Below are 22,343 nucleotides of genomic sequence, written 5' to 3'. Positions count from 1 at the left end.
ATCAGGTTTTTTTTGTACCGTATCTAAGCACAACTGTACAAACTGGATTTCCCGAAGGCGTTGAGGCAGGCTGGGCCGCTTAGAAAAGCTGTGGTGAGACCATCGGGCATGACGAAGGTGGAAAGAGCAGTGGTGGGTAGGGAGTTTGGAGGTGGGAGGTGGAGGGGACCTGCTGCTGTGGTTCCCAGCTACCAGGAAAAAGAGATGAGCCCGTTTAGTTCGGTGTGCACCTGGCTTACACATCAAAGAAAAAAAAGTGTGTTGTGGCTGAGAACTGGAGATGGCCAGAGTTCACAGAGCATCCAGATTTTTGCCCCAAGCCCCAAATCACCTGCTATGCCACAGCTCTGGCAGAACTGCCATTTAGATTTGCGTCAGAACAGAAGTTGAGTTAGAATCGAGTATTTTGGAATCTGTCCAAATCACCGGAAATATTCCCTGACTGTTCTGCCTTTTACTGCGCTGATGTTTTAAAAACTTTTTGGTGAATATGAGCACCAGCTACAGTGGCGTAAGCCAGGTTACAAAAGAATGGCCATTTGTATTCAATGCAGACCAAAAAGCAATGGGAACCCATGGGAAAAACGAGGCTATAATAGTGCGAGTGGCAGATTTAGAGTGCCCTGTGTGTGATCGTGATGCAACATTCACAGCAGCACTTGCTTAGGGGAAAAAGTCTCGGTGAAATGTTGAAGGTCTGAGATGACAGAGGGAGTTAGGCATTTTAGAATGGTTGCGTGCCTGAAATCATAAAATTGTTTAATCCCCATTTAAGGCCAATTTAACGAGGCCAGGTAACTCAAGCCGTACTTAATGAGTTACTGAAAATGTTTTCAATCAGTCCAGTTCAGTAATGGGCAAAGTTACTGTCATTTAATTGTTGGACTTGGCCCGTCTCCCACTAGACAGGCACTCGGAAGCAGGCGCAAGGACCTGTCGAACAGCAGTTCCCTAGTAAGTATTTCAAGCTCGGGGTTTTCAAATGCACCTGCAGGCGCTGGGGGCTCACCCTCCCTCTGAAATCCCTCTCTCGGGTGCTTCCAAACCTCCGTCCCACCCCCCAGAGCCGCGCGTCTACGGCCTCAAGCGTCCTTCCCCGGTCGGCCCCAGCCTGTCCACCACACCCTGCCACAGAGCTCACCGCCCGGCCTCCCCGTCCCCCACCGGCCGCCCTGCCTCCAGCCCACCAGCCGGGGAGCAGCCAAGGGCCAGGACTGCCGGCGGCCCCGCTGAGGCGCCGGGGAGGGAGGAGCCGCCATGAGGGGAGCCCCGGCCGCGCGCGCCACCTCCCCTCAGCCGCAGGGTGGGCGTGGCCCACCCCTCAGGCGGGAGCCGCACGTGCCGCAGCCCCGCCCCCCCTCCCCGCCGGGGAGGAGGAGGCACGGAGCGAGTCCCCGCTACACGCAGGCGCGCTGCGGCAGGCGGCTTTGCGCAGGCGCACTCCTCCCTCCCGCCCGGGGGGGGTGACGCCTGCGCACGCAGCGGGGCAGAGGTTTGACCCTGTCCGCATGCCGTCCGCCGCGGGGGTTGGTGGGTAGAGCAAGATGGCGGCCGTAGCTCGCTGCTCTCGGGCTCCCCGCGGCCTCTTTCTGCGAAGGGCAGGTGAGTGTCACCGCCGCCGAGGGGCTGGTGCCGGGCCGCCGCTTCCCCCCGCGGGGAGGCAGGCTGCCCCTGAGCTCTCTGCCCGAGCCTGCACGGTGTTGCGGCAGCCGCCAGCCCGCGGGCTTCCCTTCTCTCGGCCGCGGGGCCTCGCAGTAGGGCTGGGTGAGGGAGCTCGCAGGGCAGCGTCTGAAAAGCGGCTGGCGAAAATAACTGCTTGCGGCAGAAACGGTCGGTTTTCCGCCTGCCTTCTATTTAGGGAACGGGGGTTTGTAGCCCAAGGGGCTGCATGGGACTAGCTCAGGCTAGCGGTGTAGCCCTGCGGTTGGTTTGTCTCGGTGGGACTGTCAAAATCTCAACAGATGAAATGCTGCCCGGCAGGCTAAACGTTTGGATTCCTTTTACCATTTGTTAGATGACCTTGACGTTTTGGCCTTGGTCTATAACCACGCTCGTGTACCAAAATTACATTTAAAGCTTGTATTTGTGCCTTTGCCACCAAAACGGAACTGATTTTTAGTTAAACTGATTCAACATGTGCTTGCTCCTCTGTTGAGTAAAGTGGGAGATGGCAAACAGGTTTTGTTGGTTGATAAAGGCGGGGAAGGGATTTAACATGCTTTTAATTGGAGCAATGTGTCTTTTCAAAAAATTGTTCTGGTTTACTGTGGGTATCTGAGGTTTAATGCAAACCGGCATCCATAAACTGCTTCAAATATGGACTCTAAAAATAAACTTCCAGTGACAAATAGATTCCGGTTAGCAAAGAAGATGAAATCCTACTGCCCTGGGAAAGAATCCCTGTGCAAGTCTGTGTTACATGGGAGCACAGAGCTTTAAGCAGTGCTGCTCAGTCTGTAGGTGTTAACATGGGCTGTGAAAACTGTATGGCTCTGTTAAGTTACGTTGTTCAGACTTACTAAATGTTGCATTTTGATAGGGCTCCATACCATGTGGAAGGTCCTTTACTGGTTGTGAATCAGTGTGAGGTTCTCTAGCCTGCTGTCTTTTGAGTCTCATGGATACCCTTAAATCTCAACTTTTTTTTATAATAGAGTAGTAACTGGGCACGTAGCCATAGATAGTGATAATTTGTGACAGATCTTGTACAGTTATGGAACAAGACAAGATATACACCACTAAAGACCTCACAGTGTAAGGCAAGCAACAACAGGTGTATACACAAAGATGGGAGAATACAAAACAGTAATTGGATGTTACTTGTTAGTGTGACAGTCTTAGTGTCATGAAGAGCCTGTCACCGATAATTTTTGCAGAAATAACAGCAAAAAAGCCACAAAATAGCCACAAAAGACATGTATAATTTTTTTCAGATTAACTTTCTTGTCATTCTTACATGGGTCGATCTATATAATACTTTTTTCAACAAGTGCTCACAGTGGACTGAAATCTTGTTGCTTTTGGGTTTTATATTGTAAGGACTAAAATGTGTTCTTATCTGAAAGTAACAGAGATAGTGTTAATTCTGTAAATATTAATATTCTGTAAATATTTTATTTTTTTTACAAACCCTTAGAAAAAAAAGTGTATGTAAACAAAGTACTGAGGAGTATAGGTCATCAAGCTTTCTCTTTCACCATCTCAGCATGCCATGTAGCTTTTTTGCATACTTGAAGGAATCCTGCTGGTTATAAAGAACCCAGTCATTTTTCTGTGAGTCTGCTTATCCTAAAAAATAAGTAACAAACCCTTTGTTATTAGAACACTACAAGAATGAAGGTAATAAGATCATCCAACTATCTCCCTCAGTATTATCCTTTATGCTTGCACTTGTACTGAGCTTGGTTAATCTGCACTCTCCAGGTACCCATTACATAGCTACCCATTACATTGTACAAAGTATTCAGCATACACTGCTGATTTCATTTGCAAGTTTGTTCTATTGTTGTTCTTTAAAAGAATAAAGGAAAAAAAAAAAAGCAACCACTGTGCTCCAACAGTTTTGCATGGAAAAACCTAGGGTATGGGCTGTATGTTTGTGTTTTCTGTGTCAGCATTGTAAGGATAGCGTGGTAATGTGTTTTAAGATGTGCTGTATTGGAAATGCATTGAAATGACTGTCCTCACCTTCACTGTAATTCTGCAGAAGTATACACAAAGATTTTAGAGGGCAATGTTAAATTAACTGGACGATAGAAGAAGGAGAGAGTGAAGATAAGTGGTGAATGTGGTAGTGATGAGTTGGCATGTTCCTTAAAATTTCAGTTTGAGGTATTATAAAGTTTAATATGAATACATTGTGTCACTTTTAAAACTGCATGTCAAGTTTTTAGACATTAATTGGATGCTACATGAGTGTGTACTTCTATTAAACTCCAGCAGCTCTTTGACAAACAGTGTGATTGACTTTTTTTTTGGTGTTTTTGTTTGGGTTTTTTTGTGGTGGTGGTTTTTTTGCGTTTGTTTTTTTTAATGGGTCCTTATCATAGAGTGTATTTTTCTTCTTTCTCATTATTAGTCTCAAGATCTGTGCTTCAGTAATGGAGAGGCCCTACATATCTGTCACTTTAAGACAGATACCGTGCCCAGTTTAACTGTTCCTGAGCTTGGACCTATTTTGTGGGAGAGTTGCTTTTTAGGAAGTCATATACCTACTTGAAGTTTGTGTAGGTAATATCTTATTTTGTCCTGTTTCTATCAGCCAATTGGAGTGCAGTTTTTAGGCATAGTGTATTAATTTGATAAGGACAAGTGTATATGTGTGAATGCTTTATTCAGTTAAGTGGGTGTCAAGCTACTTTTCAGGACAAAATTGGAGATGTGGTATCTTTTACTATTCCAATTTGTGGGGTATGGAGAGAGGAGGGATAGACAAACTTTTGGGTAGAGAAGCGCCTCCTTCAGGCACTGAAATCTTGCTGGATTTTCTGGTTTGAATTCTGTCAGCTGATCTAACAAAATATAATTTATGTCCAAACATCTTCTTAACATCATGGCTACAGCATCAGTGCCACTGTGTAACTGGTATTACCTAACCATATCAGGATAAGACTTACTCCTTTAGTCTACAAGTGGGGTTTTTTTTGTTGCTTCCTAATGCATCCGTCATTCTGATATCTAATACTAATCTTGTTTTCATTATGATTCTTGCTACTTAGATTTATAGGGGGAAGATTAAACTTGCTTATTCTTATCCAGAAAATGCTTATGGCCATGACTTACTAAAAGTTGGAAGGTCAGTTATTGGATTTCTGTTATATCCTCAAGTTAGTTTTCCAATGACAGCTCTTACGGTCTGCTTTTGTCAACAGCCAGATGTCTGTAGTGTGTTTATGCACTTTATATTTCATCTGTTCCTTTCTTTTTATGAGCATGGATGTGTAGTAACACTAAACACTTCTAATTTCAAAAATCTCTTACAAGCAGTTTATTTCTTGCTTTTGGCTAACTTGGTTGGAGAGGACATATGTTTCTTCTTTTCAAACTCCCTATTGGAGCTACCTTGTCAATTTATGTCAATATCCTAGTGATGTCCTATTTCTGTGGCTTTCAAGTTTTCATAGCTCCTTGAGAAGAGGAACAGCTTTAAGGCAATATTCTATGCATCATGGATCTGGCTCTTTGCATCTCTTCATTTCCCTTCACTCCATAGCTATGGTATAGGAAGATTGCTGCCTCTTCCAACATTTGGGTCTGCTATATTTAGACTGAGGTAAAATGTCTGGTTAATTGCATATGGAGTGATTCTGAGGTCGTTTGTCCCACAGTTCCCAGATCTGGAAGCAGAATGTGGATGTACTCAGGTGGGACCTGCCTGTACCAAGTATTCTTTATTTGCTTAACCTCTGTGCTTCACCTTATACATCAAGTCCTAATGCTAGCCAGTTAAGCTTTACTTGCTGTTTAGGAACCAATAACCTTAGTCTGCTCCTTTTGTATCTTAGTTTGGTCTTTGACTTTGATCAACAGGTCCCTCAAGCCTGCTGTCCTCTGACCTATCCAGATGTCTCTGAAATAGCCTGTCAGGAGTCTTAACATAGGAAATTTTGCTGAGGGAGATTAGAGAAAATGTATCTGTAGTGAGAAAAATAACATTAACTATGTGTTGTCACTGCTAACTTTTAGCTTGTATCACATGCTCTCTCCCGTTTTGTGTTGTAGGCCCTGGCATTTCTGTGTTAGCTGTAGCACCATCTGTGTTGCAGCAGCACCACCAAGTTCATCATGCTGTGATCCCTCATGGAAGAAGTGGACGATCCTCTGTTAGTGGCATCGTAGCCACTGTCTTTGGGGCTACAGGTTTCCTAGGACGATATGTTGTCAACCGTTTAGGTAATGTTCCCCAAGAGCACCAATTAAAAAAAAAAAATTGTGTTTAACGGAACTCTAGTTTTTCTTCAGGTTGCAGGATCTAGAAATCTCTGGCACTTTGGATTTTAAAAGTATTTTTTGCGATACTTTCATAGCGTTTTGTCTGCTAAAGTGCCAAGATGTGACAATTAGTAAAAACTGCTTTAATCTAGGAAATTCAGAAGCTTTTGAAGATTGTTAAAGTAGTTAAAATAAGTCGTTCTCCTTCAAGTACTGTTTTTCAGTCTGTAACAAGCAGATCTGAGGAGAGGTACAGCATGTATTTGATTCTTCTGGTTTGGGCCTTATTAGTACATTTTACTAAAATGTTTGCAGGAGTTTAATTGGAATTCTTTAGAATTGCCCTTTTGAATTTAAGTTTTAGAAAATAAGTCTTGCTTTTTTTTTTCTTCCTTCTTTCCATGCAACTTAAAAAATGCAAATATGCATAGATATGACACATTTTTAGGTATTGTACTATGTTTATAGCACACACTGACTTTTTTAAAATTTTTTTGTTGTGGTTAACAAGCTTCTTGCAAGCTTCTATGTTTTGTCTTACAGGCCCAAATACTCAAGTAAGTCCCTGCTTAAGAATTCCAATGATGTAGGTTCAAAAACTTACTTCTGTTCTACTTTTAGCTTTGCAGATAACTATTCAAGATATCTATGTGTGTTTGTTGTGCTTTAATGCCAGGGGAAAAAAAGGAAGTTTTGTATATTCAGAAGTTCATCTACTTAAAGTTATGTAGTAGTTTGAGATAAATGAAACTTTTTTTTTTGAATGCTTAGGTCGAATTGGATCTCAAGTAATCATACCCTATCGCTGTGATCAGTATGACCTCATGTATCTGCGGCCAATGGGCGACCTGGGGCAACTTCTCTTCTTAGTAAGTCTTTTTTGCTTTGGCTTTAGATCAAATACAATACCATTGCTATACAAGGAAGTCTGTTAATCATTCTCAAAGTCAGAACTCCAGCTATTGTTTAGCCTCTAAATGGAAATGGTGTGAAAGAGCTTTCTTTGATTATGCCTATTTACACATTATCTCATCTTTTTCCCATTTGATGCTCTGGTTACAGGAGTGGGACTGTAAGGACAAAGACTCTATCCGAAGAGCCGTGGAACACAGCAATGTGGTCATTAATCTTGTTGGAAAGGAATGGGAAACAAAGTAATTTTCCTTTTTTTTCCCCCTATATAGATAGATTTGCACCAGGTATTGGACATTGTAGCCACGTTTTACAGTATGTGTACAGTATACATTATTCTTGGCTTCTATGAAAAGGCAAAACTGAAATTTTGTATATAAAATTTTTTCCATTTCTTTAAATGGTTAACTAAAGTCCTGGTTATGATCTGCTCTTGAAAAGTGCATTCTTTCTATAATTTTCTAGCGTACAGCTTTTCTTCTGTCAGAGGGTTCAATGTGCTGCTTTCATACACCTTACAGGTGTTTCACGGGTGCCTTCCTATAGCTGACAGAGGCTCACCAGTTTCTGTGAGCTTGTATTTACAGTATTACAGAAGTGGGCTTTTGTCCTGCCACTTTGGCATAGTGATGAATTATAGCCTACTAGAATAAGCTATGATCAAGCTTTTCCTGTTCTCTGGTAAATGTTAATAAACAGGAATAGCTAATGGAGAGTCCCTAAGACTATGATTAATAACATCATTCCTTGATAGAATTTTGGCACAGACAGTATTAGTTACATAAGCATTTTTTAAAATAATTTTTAAAAATAGTTCCTTTTTGAAATCCATTTAAAAAAAAAACCAACATATTTATTTTAGGTTAAAAATACCTGTAATAGCCTCATTTTTGTATGTGTGTGCATGCAATTATGCCCACTTTATTTAAAGCCTTGTGCAGAGCTGCCAGACAAAAAGTCATTAGTTGTGTGATTTGCCTTTATAAAGTACCTAATTTTGCTATCATAATAGGCAGAAACAAATGTAGATATCAGTTTCATCTATGTTTACAAGCCTAACGCCTTTGTTGCTTTTTTTTTGTGAAGAGCCGTTTGACGTTCAAATTGTAGAATTAGTAGTCAAATTGTATTAATAGAATAGAATTAGTAGTCTCAAATTGTACAATTATTTTTCCCAAAATAGATGCTTGCCAACAGACATACTATTTCAGCTGTTTCTTGCCTAGTCAAGTATCATACGTAACTTCTGGGAGACACTTTGATTTCGCATTCAAACTCGTAGAGGTACTTTTTTTTTCTGATAGTCACTTAGCTCCTTGTCCCACTGTTGGAGTCTATAACATAGTTTATTGGGGAAGAAGCCCACCAAACGTAAATTAACTTAGGTCTTGTGCACCTGACAAGGTTTTTGGTTCTTTTTATATCTTCGTCAGACTTTGGGATATAGGTAAAAATACACAAACCAACCTGTCAGGATTGTTTTGTGCTGTTACTAAATTATGAATGTAAGAGTTCAAACGCTTATTGCTGTCAAAACAGAAGAAATTTCTTTGTAATGTGGGAGTGTGGGAAGAAAAGAAAGTCTGTATGGTTGGCCCAAGGACAGTGTAGTTTTTGTTTCTTTCAGATACGTATTTCATGTACTTCCCCTTTAAAATTTCTGGAGTCATGTAGAAAGTATGATTTATATAAGGGAGGGTTTCTTTGTTATTGAAAGGAAGTGTGAGGATGATAGCAAAGAGTTTCTAGTTAAAACACCCCAAGCCTTGTCACTGGTCAGTTTCAACAGATTCAGCAGCAGAGGAGTCTCGGTACATGTTAAAGAATTTGGGACGTTCCAAAACTTAACCACCGTGTTGCACAAATGTTCTTATCATGCATTTTATACATGTTGGTATCAATGGTGGTGCTGGAACCCTGAGATAAAATTCTATTGTCTGTTAAACATGAGGTTAGACTAACTATTGTAATCATCCTGAAGTCTATGAAAAACTTAAGGAGGAAAAAAAAAAAAAGTAAGATTAGAAGTAGAGATCAGTCAAAAAAAGTAAAGCTTGCCATTAAGTACTTTCCTCCTTGCCTAACATTAGTGTACAGTCTCATCTGTGTATACAATGTTGTTTAAAAACTCCATAGTTACAGGAGGGATGTTGTTCTTTCTTGTGTGTTTCTAAAATCTATTTTTGTGAGTAGAACAGGAGTGATGGTTCCCAGGATCAGATTAGTTACTGAAGGGTCAAAAATAACTTTTTATTTTTAAGGCTTTCTTTAGACTCCAGTGGGATCTGAAGAGCTGTGGGAGTAGATAAGGACAGAGAGAGAGGCATTTGGACAAGATGTTTGTTACCCAGAGCAAATGGAAAAGATGGAGTGGGGTGCTTACAAGGACAATATAAAGACCCAAGAAGCCAATTCTCTTTCTTGCAGTCTTGGGATAGTTGGAAACAATTTTGGGATTGTTGCCAGTCTATAGTGTCAGTTCTGCTTGGAGACAGAGCTTCTGAATTGTTCTTGATCAGATGCCAAACTAGATTACAGTTGAACCCCCTAATTTAGGCCCCTTGAATGCCGTATAAGTGAGTGGAGTAGTTGTTCTTTCTGCATGCTTCTCCTTGAAGTCCCTCACAGCTGCTATGAAATGGTTCTAACTGCTCTGTCAATGTAAAATTTTCCATTTGCATAAGCACCTGTGTGTTCTTTGGTCTTGTTTTGTCCACTTCCCCAATGCCTAGCATCTGCCCGAACTTAGGCTGCTCAGAATTTTTGAGCTCCTTTGTAGTGTAATTGAGTGCATCAAATCAAGTCAAATTTTGAACAGGTGGTGTAAAAAGACAGCTTTGCTCGGATTTCAAGATGCAGCACTTCTCTTTAAAGAAAAAAAAAATCTGTTTTCACTTGGGAAGAGTTTTCTGTTTGCCACAGACAAGTGGGCAAGAGGATTTTTCATACTGATTTAATCTTAACAGGTGAAAAAGCAGACAGTACTAAAGCTGTAATTGAAGCTTGCTGTTGCATTTCACTTGCCTCTAGTTTTTATTTTATGAACAGTTCCTCATGAAAGGAAACTTTGTTTCTAACAAGTAGCATCAAGATAGGTTTTTGAAATATATTCAAGTAATGCGTAATGATTGCTATTTGGTTGGTAGGCAGCCACTGTTGATGCCTCTTAAAGTAAAACTTGTCTTTTGCCTTGTTTTAGAAACTTCAGTTTTGAAGATGAATTTGTAAATATTCCTAAAAATATTGCGCAGATAACTAGGGAAGCTGGTGTGGAAACACTCATTCATATCTCTCACCTGAATGCTAGCATGAAGAGTCCCTCCAAATACCTCAGGAGTAAAGTAAGTCTGCAGTCCTTTTGAACATATGTTCTGAGAGCCTACTTTGTTGTTGTTGGTCCCCCCCATCCCCTGTCCCCACCCCCCTGCCAATTGGGTGTGTTTGAAGGAAATCAGCGTATGAATTTATTATGGAATGTTTTCTGCAGCTGAGGAATTTTTGGGTTACTGTGCTTATTGGAGCTAGAAATCCCTCTTAGTATTTCATGTGCTTTGAAGGGAAGTAGATCTTATATTGCTGAAAACTTTCTTTCTTCTGCCCCTGCATATCTTTGCATCTAAAATTGCTGTCATTAAGAAAGAGGAACTAGTTTGATGGCTTGGGATCCAATATCAGGTCTAACATCTAAGGCTGGAATGACCTAGCAAAGTAAGTGGCTGATACCAAAATGAATGCTGCAAAGACAGATGAGTATCAGGATTACAGGCCCTTGGTTTGGGATTGTTACCTGCTCTTGTACACAAAAAAAAATGTGTATTTGGTATCCTATTATTTTTTTCCTTATTAGGAGGTATAATTTTTCTATTATTGATTTTTCTCTTTTAATATAGCTATTGTCCCCATTTCAGCTATTTTTGTTTTGTTTGAGCTCACTGTACTCTGCCTTGTCTTTAGTATAAAGAGTTTTTAAAACCAGGGTTAAAATTTGGTAGGTCTCAATGTGTAACAACTCTGTAGGATAGTTAGGCCTTACTGTATTGGCCAGTCCTGTGTGGAAAGTGGATAGCTGCCACTGAAATTTCTAACTGTACTTAAGCAGTTCTTGAAGTGTTCTGATAATCTAGTAGGGGTTATGTAAACCTTCTGTTTTCTTTCAAGCTCTGGTCTGATGTAAGCAAGAGAAGTATTTAGGTTAGGCTTCTTCCCTTTTGAACTTTGTCACTTTAAATTTGTGTCGCTTCACTACTGAGACTGTATTGTATCTCAAATAGAAGAAGTGATCTACATGTTTATGGGACTTTTGGGATGTTCTGTGAGACCTTTATCTTAGCATAGCATCTCAAAGATTAAATGACTCAGATATAAATAATTTTTGTGCTACTGATTGTGTCATTTCTTTCAGTGCTTTAGTCAGGATGCATTAAGTTCTGAAGAGGCATCCTCTTCTGGCCTTTCAGAATGGATCTAATAAGTGTGTTCATTTTAATCGAATGATAGGCTGTTGGAGAGAACGTGGTGAGGGAAGAATTTCCAGATGCTATAATTTTGAAGCCCTCTGAGATGTTTGGGAGAGAGGACCGATTTCTCAATCATTACGCAAGTATGTACTCTTGAAATAATAAAATCGTGTATGACTTCTATACCTGTCTGTAGAGAACGAGGGAAAATGGGATTTGCTTTTGAAAAGCAGAGAGGTATGTGTTTATCAGAAATATGTTTTGTTAGCTGGAGGTGTGTAACGGGAAACATAATAAATTTTCATCTCATGACTGAATTCTTTCTGAATCTAGTTGTTTGATTTTTTTTTTTTTTTGAGGGGGGGATGGGTACTATTTTTTTTTTTTATTTAGATTGTTCTGAGCTAAGGTCTGGTCATCTTAACCCTCAAAGTAGTTTACCCTGAAGGTAGTTTTTCAAGTTGGTAATGCTCAAATGTGAAAATCGACCTGAGTTGTTCTGGGCTCAGAAGCAACAGTAATGACTCTGATGTATTGCCAGCAAAATTGCTAGACAGGAAAGAGTGTAATCTGTTTCTATCTTGCAAAGTTGAGATATCTCTGAATCACTCTAAGTAAACAGTAAATACAGCCTTCCTATTGTTGTTAATAAGAAAACTAAATGTGCGTTGAAAACAGCACTACTGGAATTGGATAGTAATTCTTCCCAATGTTTTTTTTTTTTTTAAAGTTAAGTCAGTTTTCAGAAGAGATCCACTCTCAGTGTAGTGCAAAATGTATTGGTTATTTGCTTACTGAAAGGATTCACAGATTTTATTCTCAAGTTAGGTATGTGTCTTTCTCAGACATGCGCTGGTTTGGTGGTGTGCCTCTTATTTCTCTGGGCAAAAAAACAGTGAAGCAACCGGTATATGTAAGTTTTCAATAAAACAAGACAATCCCAAATCCTCTGTTTGTGTGTGTGTGTGTGCAGTTTTTTTCTTTTCACCCTGTAAATCACTTCTGAAATAGGAGTGTGTGCATGCATTCCTATTTTTTATTGGTAATTGTCTGAATTTGTTTCTCACAGGTGGTTGATGTAGCAAAGGCAATTATTAATGCAATTAAGGATCCTGATGCTAAAGGAAAAACATACGCCTTGGCTGGGTAGGTTACTTTTCTGATTCTAATTAACTGAAGTACTTCTTTTTGGTGTCATTTTTTGGCATGCTGCACAGTACATTTAATTTCTCCATCCATGCACACAGTTTGAGCTGCAATAAATTCCACCTCCTTTTTGGGAGGAAAAATGACTCAAGCTGTTATTGTGAGTACTCTGAAAATCCTAGTTTGGGCCCCTTTGCATTTAATGTTATGTATGTGCACACAAAGAAATAGGCAATCTTGGGAAACATGCTAGACAACATAGATTTGGAGAAAATTCTGCTAAAGCAGTGTGAAAACCACCTGGAATGAGAATGGATAGAGACAGTGCATCTCTTGGAATATTTTGTGTACAAAAGCTCCAAGTCAAATAGGTCATTAGCATTAAGAATAAGCAATGTGCCAAATGCCAAGGTAGTGGATCCATGTTTTGGTACTGTTAACATAGCACTGGAACTGGTATTCATCCAATATAGGTGGTAATAGGAACATTAGATTCATTGATAAAGAAAACAGTTGCTAATTAGTCAAGATACAAATGATGCTGAACAGCTCTCTTTTTTTTTTTTTTCTGTTGCTTGCACATCTCTGTCTTCCCCCCCTTTATACACTGAAAATGTGCATAGTGTCTGGATTTTGCAAAGGCTTATCTGAGATTACATTGTTTTTTCCATGTTTGTTTTGTGATGCTGTTGCAGCGACAGCTCTTTATTCCTGTAGTGCAGAGATCATTGCTGGTGCGTCTTTTAATCGTGTGATGTGGCTTTCTTCAATGCTGTAACTGAGCTGTTGAGGAAGTTGTTATCCTGACAGCTAGGCTAGCTGTGCTGTGCGCTGGTGTTCTGGAAGAGGCAGCAAGCAGGTCTTCCGGATCATGCTGAGGAACTTTTGCTCAAAAACTAGCAAAATAAGAGAAAGAAACTACCAAGGGTCTGAAAGGACTACTAACAGCAACAATAAGGTTACGAAGTAACTTGAAGTTGCTTTCAGATCTCTGTGATGACATGAAGCATCACACTAAAGAACGAGTGGAAACAAATGCTGGACAGCTATTCAAAACCACTTTTTTTATCAAAGAGAATAGATGTGTAGGTGTCAGATGGACACAACTAATGCAAAACCACAAAATGTGAGAAAATTAACATTTTGAGTGACTATTTTATCTCTTGTGGACAAACTTGAAGGTGGGTCACTGTGTATCCAAAACTGCCTGCCACAAAAGGATGGAGATGTGCCCATTTTTAGTTTCATCGCTGTCTCAGCAGAAGCAGCTGCTCCAACTGCAGGAGAAATTGAGAACTGCACACAAAATAGAACACTGTTTGCAGCCAAATGGAAGGGCAATTGGCTCAACTTTGAATGTATTCTTACAGTTTCAAAGTCTCATTTTTTGGCAATTTACAGAAGGCCAGGAGTTCAGTGCCCAGGTTTCAGAGGCAGGAATTCAAGCAAGGATGCCAGGCTCTCACTGCAGGGAATACAGTTTCAGGCACATAACAATGACTGAAAAGACTTTGAATAAATGCTGATCTAAACCAAAGATCCAAATCAGTGTTGCAAAACCAAAGGAACTCTGCAGCATAACCCTTGACTAAAGCTGTATGAGATGCTTTTTTATGTTTTTTTAAAAGGAGTTACCAGTTTGAGTTTAAAATACTAATTTTGTAAAAGAGCATTCTATTTCTGTGGTTTTGGTTTTGTGGTGTTTTATTTTTGTTTTTTTTCCTTCCTACTATATGGTGGAATAGAGTTTTAACTATGACAGCTAGTGGTGTCATTGCTATTTCTGAATGACTGAAGATGTATTATGTTTTTTTTACCTGTTCCCCATGGCATTGGTTTTGCTTCATCCACTTGTTAAATCTTCTGTCTTTATTGCTAATATTCTCTAGAGCTTGCTGTCTGCTGGTACTGTGGTTAATGTAGTGATACTTCAATGTGATTCTATTCTTGGTGAAGTCGTATTTTTAATATTTGGTAATTTGTAAAGGAACAAACAGTATTTATTTTCACATTTTTAAGTTTGGCTATAGTATACATTGTTACATGGTTCTTATATGAGGATAAAAGTGAAATTGGCTTATACTACTTTTGGATAGGCATGAGGATGTTAGAGTGTAAGGGCAAAAAATTTGGTAAAAAAAAAAAAGCCAATAACTAATGAAAACAAAGTTTGTTTTTTTCTGAGCTGAGTAAGTAAATTTGACATTACCACTTTTTGCTGTGTTTCTCTTGTAAGTTCTATTAACAGAAGAAAACTTACTATCTTGTTTTTGATGGTAGTCCTTTACTGTAACTTCATACATGCAGATTGCTCTCAAATTCTATAATCCAGCCACTTGTATGAAGTTGGTAAGGAGTTTTGAGTGTTGAATTCTTTTGAATTCTCCCAAATACGCTGACCTGCCTTCAAGTATATCCATTAGAACGTTTTGCCCTAATTTTCTTTCACAAACTAAAGTAGTAGTAATTTGGAGTTCTGTCTTTTTTCCAGTATTTATCAACAAAGTTTGTTTGTGGTTATTAGCGTTGCTGTTCTTTCTGAGGACCATGTTAATTGAAGGCTCAGTTTTCGTGCATGCAACCTCAGACCCTGATATCTTTGAGACCTTGGGTTTATCAACCTGAAATTCATGTTCTTTGTATCACAGTCTTGGATTTTTGGACTGTGTGAAGTTTTGTATTCTTAGACAATCTTACTCTAGCATGTTTTCATTTTGTGGGGGTTTAGATTGCAACAGTAATTCAGTGTCTCCTATTTAAAAAAAAAAAAAAAAAAAGGGAGATTGAAGATGAAGAAAGCCTACAGAGTCTTATTTTTAGAAGCCCCCTACCTGTGAAGTAATCAGTCTCAAGATGATTGTCATGTCACTGGGGTCTCTGCATTAGCTGAAAAGTATAGTAAATCGTTAGGAGACACACACTTTTGGTGTGTTCATTGCTCTTTGATCATGATCAGCAGGATGTAATTTTGAAGGTTGAAACACCAAGTGACACACCGGTGCTCAGCAGTGTGCTCTTATGTGTTGTTGTGAAGATTTTCAAAATGTTTTGGAATACCAGTAAATTGTCTTGAAAGCCAAGATATCTGTTTCAGTCTGAGCCACCTATAAAGACAGCCTATTAAAACGCTAAGGCAAAGTCTGAACAAGAAAGGCATGGGAACTCTCAATGGTATATGTTTCTCTTAAATTGCTGCAGGTGTGCAGGGGACTGCTTCCTTCCTTCCTTCTGTCTTGAGATGGAGAATACATTCTTTTGGGGGAATTTGTCTTAGTTTCTTCCTTTTGCTTTAGAGAAGAGAACAGTATGTTCTTTGTTGAGCAAAGGCACGTGAATCAACTTCCTTGCAGCCATTTGCTACCAAAGATGGGATGTCTTGTTAACAAACCTTTCTTAATTTTACCATTTGCTTTCTGGCTTCCTTCTATTACAAAGTACCAAATGGGCTTGTATAAATTCAGTACTGTCCCAGCGCTGAAAATCTTGTGTTCAGAATTTGAGTCAGCATGGAGGAGGCACGTTAAAGGTGTGCTTTAAAAGTACACAGAATACACTTAATTCGGTATGATTGCGGTGGGTTAGCCTTGGCCAACAGCCAGATGCCCACCCAGCTGCTCACTCCTCCTCCTCAACAGGACAGCGGGAAGAAATAGTATGAAAAGCTTATGGGTTGAGATAAAGATGGGGAGATTGCTTGCTGGTTACTGTCACGGGCCAAACAGGCTCGACTTGGGAAAAATTAATTTAATTTACTGTCAGTTAAAATAGATTTGAATGGTGTGAAATAAAGACAAAAAGAATAAAACAACACCTTCTCCCCTCCACCCTTTTTCCAGGCTCAACTTCACTCCTTCACTCACGACTCTTCTACCCTCTCTCCCCGAGCAGCGCAGGGAGATGGGGAACAGCGTGTTATGGGGTCAGTCTATAACAGCTCCTCTCTGCTGCTCCTTCCTTTTCACACTGTTCCCCTGCTCCAACGTGGGCCCTTCCACGGGCTGCAGTCCTTCAGGATAAACTTGCTCCACCGTGGGCGCTCCATGAGCCGCAGGGGAATCTCTGCTTGGGTGCCTGGAACACCTCCTCCTGCTCTCACCTTGGTGTCTGCAGGGCTGTTTCTCACACTTTTTTCCTCCCTTATCTCTGCCCGTGTGGCATTTTTCTCCTTCCTTCAGTAAGTTTTCCCAGAGGTGCCCCCATCTTGTCTGAGGGGCTCAGCTCTGCCCTGCGGTGGATCTGCTGGAGCCGGCCCTGCCAGGCACAGGGCAGCCCCAGCCTCTCCACAGAGGCTGTCTCTGCAGCCACTGCTCCCAGTGCCTGGGCACCAGCACACAATGCAGTGGCAAAACAGTTTTTCAGTTTGTGACTTACACCATTACCATCGCTGATGTCAGATGATAGGTTTTGCTAACTTCATCCTTCTTTATTTCAAACAGTACAGAGTCTGGAGAGCCAAAATTTGTTCCCCTCTTGTGAGGAAAATGACAAATCTGGCAAATCATTTAGATTGAAGAAAACAGGCCCTTGGTAGGCTTGGGGGTGGAGGGCTTTAAAATTTTTGTCTCTTGCTGCAAATATTTAAGTATATCTAATTACCTGTAATGTTTGTTACTTTTTCTTTCAGACCTAACCGATACCTCCTGTATGACATGGTAGAATACATCTATGCAGTTTGCTTTCGAACCTTTCTTCCCTATCCGCTTCCACGTCCTCTCTACCGGTAAGTGGGACCCTTCCTTCACTAAGAACTTGGGATCTACCAGGTGGCACAGAAGCATAAATAACTGTTGCATTGGTTATTTAATATTGCCAGTTGTTATTTAACATGGTAGGATTGCAGAAACTGGCTTACCTTAGGTACTCGTTAGCTAGCCTTGAGTCTTCTGCTCAGGCAGAGGCCTGCATCTGATGAGCTAGTGAATGGAAGGTGTACTTGTAATAAACTTAGCATAACTGTTTATTCCAGAGTCATTGAATGGCTTTGCAGACTTAAGAAGCAGCAAAAGGTCCTAAGTAGAGACAAATCAGTAGCAAACTAAATGAACTTCTAATAGTACCACAGGGAAAGTCGGTGTATATGTTGCTGACCATAGGCTCTGACAGATTCTTCTGCAGCAGCTTAAGGTATTGCTACTCTCAGCTGTCCTTCCAGTCTGGTGAGCATTGCTACCCTGGAAGCAGAGTTGGGGTAAGGGTGGGTATGGGTGTTGATTGACGATATTGATTAACCTTCTAGTTCAGTCCTTTGTATTGATTTGAGCCAGTGTTGCAGGTAAGTTTGTACTGAGATCTTGGCCTGGGAATTTGAGCAGTGAAGTTCTGAGCAAGCATTTCTTTGTCTGTGATATGGGGGCAGTAACTAGAAGATGGTAATGAATCAGGAGATAAGAAGGGAAAGTTGTAGTATCACTTCAGTTGACTACAGTGGATGGACTGCAAAGGCTCTGTGCGCACTGAGATTCTGCAGCTGTACATTTTGGCCTCGGGGCACTGAGGATAGAAGCTGACTTGCTGAAATGCAGCTACAGAGTAATAGTGTATGAAAAAGTGCAATACAAATATGAGCCTGGACCTAGTCCTTAAGGCATAACCACATCCTTTTGAAGAGCTGCCTCAAAGAGTAAAAGCCATTTCAGAAGTTGCCCTCAGCGTGCTTGAGATGTGTTAATGTTTGGGGTGCTGGTCCTCCTTAGTGTTAGTACAATGCAAACTAATAAGCTAAAACAGTCACCAGTGTTAGAACCCTCCTACCAATCTGCTAATAGGACTCAACATTGGATTCATGTAACTGATGATGAATAATGCTAAAACAACCTTTTAAACTGTTGTGGCTGTTTCTGAATGGGCTGTACAGGCATCAGGTTAACATGGCTCAGCTGACACAGAGCAGCTTGTTAAAAAGTAACTATGTGGGTGCTTGTTAGTCTTAACTCGCATTTGCTGCAGTCCATGGTACGCTCTTCTCTTTATGGGCTAAACTAAGTGGTATTCCATATTTTTGAGAAAAGAGTGCATATAAAAGGCAGATAAGCTTAGTTCTGTTTATGTGCAGTAACTTAGTAACGCCCTAGTCTCCCAGGTGAGCACTTCAGTAAGAGGTTCTACCTTGAATACTGTTGGTCCCAGGACACTGAGCAAGAGCTGTAGTGTTATTTTCTTTCCTCTGCCAGATTTTCTTTCTCTCAAGGGAAACTTCATTTCTGGAAACTGTAAATATACTAATCCTCATCCTTTTTATAGATGCAGATTGCTCCAGTTTCCGTCATATTGTTTGTACGGCTGTTAACTCATTTAGTTGTCAGCAAGCATGTTTTCTCATGGAGGCATTGAATCAAACTTCGTGACTAATTGGATTACTGCCTACACTGCTAGGGAACAGAGTTTGGAGGAAAAGTGGGGCAAAACTGAAGTCTCTGGTGTGGGGGGAATTGGATGTGGAGGTTTACTTTCCCCACCCACTAATGCTCATTTTTACTTCTAGATATCTGCTCCTCCATTCCCTTCCAAAGTAAAAGAACAGGAGATTGAATAATTCAGTAGCAAATAGTTAAAGTTACCAGAAACACAACTAAGAACTTGCTGGCTGGCACGTTCACTGCTTTAATGAATTCATAGCTTGCAAGAACAGCTACAGAACAAGCTCTTGCTCACTGTCTATTAAGTGTGAAATAGTTTTACCAGTTCTCGTTTTCTTCTGTGCATCTGGATAACAACTATTGCAATACTCTTTCCGATTGCAGTTTAGTTGCAAGATTCTTTGAGATTAATCCATTTGAACCATGGTTAACACGAGACAAAGTGGACCGGGTAAGTGTGGGATGATCCACAAATTCTTCTTGGGAGATGTTTCACTGTGTATTTGTAACTTGCACTTGTAGTTTTGCATTCAAGGAGTGCTGAAATGCATGTACATCATGTGGTGTATTATTTCAGTCAGTTCAATGGCTAGAATTTGATTAGAAAAAATTGCTATCAGACTGTTTGGATACTACAAAAATTTAAATTTTTAAAGGGGTGTGTGTATATATAACCTTCTTCACAAATGAATATGGTTCGTGCCATCCAATTGCTGCAGCAACTGTTCCGCAATCTCACTCTTAACTTATTTGTCCAGACCTGTTACAGTGCCAAGGGGATACATTGTCAAAGCGGTCTGGAGATTCCTCTGGTGTAGTCTTACAAAGACTTAGTAAGAGAGATGGACTAACAGAATTGTTTTTTTAAAAGGCATCATTATGGTGTAGTCTTTCCAGTTGCATTGGTGAAGGAAGAATAGTTAACATATTTCTCTAAATACATTCCAAGAAATTTGTTGAAACAATTGGTGAGAGGGTTATGTAGCAAGAAGTAACATGATGGGCATGCGGAAAAAGCCCAACCTTCTTAAGTGTTAAAAGTGGTCAAGGCTACGTGATTGCTGTGCCTCTGCCCCCCTACCCCAAAACACATGCTATTGAAAATAGCACAAAGTAGAGATTGGATGTGCAATGTGCAGCTAAGTGATGGGGGGGCCTGGTGGGTGCTCCCTACTTCTAGGTAAGTAGTGAGTTTATGTACCTCTAGATGCATTAAAATCACTTATAGCATCCAGATAATGGTGTTTTTAACAACTCAAGTTGAACTGACAGGGCTGGATACAGTCCAAATCCTCGCTTAACGTTAGAGTGCATTTCTCGTGAACACATTGCAACTTCATGTTTATTCCTAACTTCTCAGAGTGCCTAAGTGGGGGTGGAGAAATAACTTGCAAAAAACCAACTGCAAGTGAGGAGAAAGTAGGATTTAGCAAATATTAATGTCAAAACTGTTGGCATATGTGTAGGTTAGCAAAGATAGTTGTGTACTCTGACAGTCTCTAAGCTTGCTGCTCTCTGAAGGTTTCAGGTACTCTCCCAACTATTTTGCAGAGTTGGAGTTTTAATGCCTTTTATTATGGTGCAACATTAATAGCCTATTTTGACCTGATGGTCCCAAATTAATTTGAGATAGGATACTACTGTGAATCTGGGAGAACTGGGTCCTATACTTAGAGCTGCTTACTGAATAGCTATAAGCAATTAATTTCTATGTTTACATTTCTCCATCTGTGAAATAAACTGGTTACCTATCCTGTTCAGAAATAATTGTGAAAAACTGTGGACAGTATGTGTAATAAAGGAGGTAAGCTTATTCATGGTCTAGTGCAAAACTTTTTTTCCCCAAACCACTGACTCATCTCCCATGCTAGAGAGAGTTGGCATTGTAATTCTATTGGCTGTGTTGACCCAGGATGTAGATGTAACATCTCCTGAAAACCTTACTTCTAGCTGCCTTTGTAGTTTATAGAGTTACATTTCATAAAATATGCCTTCACCCAATCACTAAAACTACTGCAATTCAGCTGTAGCATGGGTAGTGTAAGAGGGGAGTTTCTCCATGTCATTTCTGTGTCTGATTGTTCCACTTTCCCAGCTTTTCATCCTTAAGTAATCTACATGAAATTAGATGTGGTTGAGTTAAGACCTTTCAAGGAATAATAGCATAAGAGAAATCTCCATTTTCTAAGATATATGTCATATGTGTGGCAAATATGGTAATAAAATTAAATATTTGTCCTATACAGGACCCTACTGTAAACCATGAACAGAGAAAAACAACCTACCAAAGGTGATCATTCAACATACATTTTCTTGACAAAGCAGAATGTATATAATTGCAGTTCAAATATGTCCTTACAAGTTTGGCCTGAATTTGTGATTGCAGTGCAGTAAACTTCCTGATAATACATACCTGATGGAGAGAAAAATGAAGACACTTTCTGCATGTCTCACTGCTATTTATTCCTGTGTGCAGGAATCTAAATCTGAAGCCTGAAGGACTTTTTGCCAGATACAGAATATCTGTATCTCCTGTTGAAGTACACTGGGTACTCAATACCTTGTATAATTATGCCATAGTTCTGTAGGGCCACATTGAATCTTTTCTTTCTCCCAAGGAAAAACACTGAGCCAAAATCAGTCAAGGAACTGGGACTGACACACAGTTGGCTGAGTCCACATTTCTGTTTGAATAGGTCTTCAGATCTACTACAGGATGCAGCAGTGTATCATATTGCGGGGTTCATTCTTGGGGGAAACAGTCTTATGTCAGCAGCCTTGAAATTATAGTAGAATCTCCTACGAGCTGCCATTTGTAGAAAATTGTTTTGAGGCGTGTTAAATGTTTCTAGTACTATGGATTTATGCTACTTTGTTTCTGTAAAAGAAAAAAGGTGACTGCAGGTACAAGTACACAATTTTTTTAGTATGTGAATAATTGCATTGGGTGTAATGCTGTTCATTCTATCAAGTGAATTCCCTCTTCTCCCCCCTCCCCTGTCTTTTTAAAGTTTCACACAACAGACATGACATTTCCTGACCTTCCTGGTTTGGAAGACCTGGGTATTCAACCAACACCTCTAGAACAAAAAGCAATTGAAGCTCTGCGCCGTCACCGCAGATTCCGCTGGTTGGATGCTGAGCTGGAGGAAGCAAAACCAGCTAAGACATATCCCATGTAACAGTTGATAAGGTGGTTACTTTACGCTTCTTAAACTGCCTTTGTATGACCCAATTTGTTTGGAGAACTGTGTACATACTGAGTAAAATATATTAATCGTGTAAACTGTATTTCACCAGTGTTGTCTTTTTTAATTATGGAGGACTGTCATTGAAATGCAATTTTACTCTTTAAAAGGTCGTGAAAGCAAATTTACATATTGTTGCTGAGCTTGTGAGCATTAGTAAGTGCTCAAGCGATTTGAAGTACATTGTAGTTCAGGACTACATGGTCTAGAACATGTCCTTTCCAATAGGGAGAGCTGGTAGTGCCACCTATTCAGATTATGAGGTCTCAGATAAAACCCCATTTTTAAGTTCT

At 40.2% G+C, this 22,343-nt stretch overlaps 1 protein-coding gene across 2 annotated transcripts; it reads left to right on the top strand.

The window, feature by feature from the left end:
* The first annotated feature begins 1,493 nt into the window (after window positions 1-1,493).
* Window positions 1,494-22,085, top strand: NDUFA9 (NADH dehydrogenase (ubiquinone) 1 alpha subcomplex, 9, 39kDa). 2 transcript variants are annotated; one of them, XM_010575332.1, is made up of 11 exons: window positions 1,494-1,602; window positions 5,722-5,892; window positions 6,703-6,800; window positions 6,994-7,085; window positions 10,043-10,184; window positions 11,341-11,443; window positions 12,146-12,213; window positions 12,370-12,446; window positions 17,071-17,166; window positions 19,187-19,253; window positions 21,814-22,085. In XM_010575332.1, exons 1-11 carry the CDS (start codon window positions 1,545-1,547, stop codon window positions 21,982-21,984), a joined length of 1,143 nt encoding a protein of 380 aa, XP_010573634.1. In that variant the 5' UTR covers window positions 1,494-1,544; the 3' UTR covers window positions 21,985-22,085. The 2 variants fall into 2 exon arrangements, with proteins under 2 accessions (XP_010573634.1, XP_010573635.1); XM_010575333.1 differs by lacking the exons at window positions 19,187-19,253; window positions 21,814-22,085 and adding an exon at window positions 17,413-17,496.
* The last annotated feature ends 258 nt before the right edge of the window (window positions 22,086-22,343 follow it).

The sequence above is a fragment of the Haliaeetus leucocephalus genome, unplaced genomic scaffold (assembly GCF_000737465.1).
Source record: "Haliaeetus leucocephalus isolate CR32 unplaced genomic scaffold, Haliaeetus_leucocephalus-4.0 Scaffold473, whole genome shotgun sequence".
In the NCBI taxonomy this organism is placed as follows: Eukaryota; Metazoa; Chordata; class Aves; order Accipitriformes; family Accipitridae; genus Haliaeetus; species Haliaeetus leucocephalus.
This window is presented reverse-complemented; position numbering and strand designations above follow the sequence as displayed.

Bases quoted from the DNA above. Each gene is read 5' to 3' on its own strand.
- NDUFA9 (XM_010575332.1), top strand. From the start codon at position 1,545: ATGGCGGCCGTAGCTCGCTGCTCTCGGGCTCCCCGCGGCCTCTTTCTG. The intron at 10,185-11,340 runs GTAAGTCTGCAG...ATCGAATGATAG, and splicing joins CCAAATACCTCAGGAGTAAA to GCTGTTGGAGAGAACGTGGT. The intron at 11,444-12,145 runs GTATGTACTCTT...TGTCTTTCTCAG, and splicing joins ATTTCTCAATCATTACGCAA to ACATGCGCTGGTTTGGTGGT.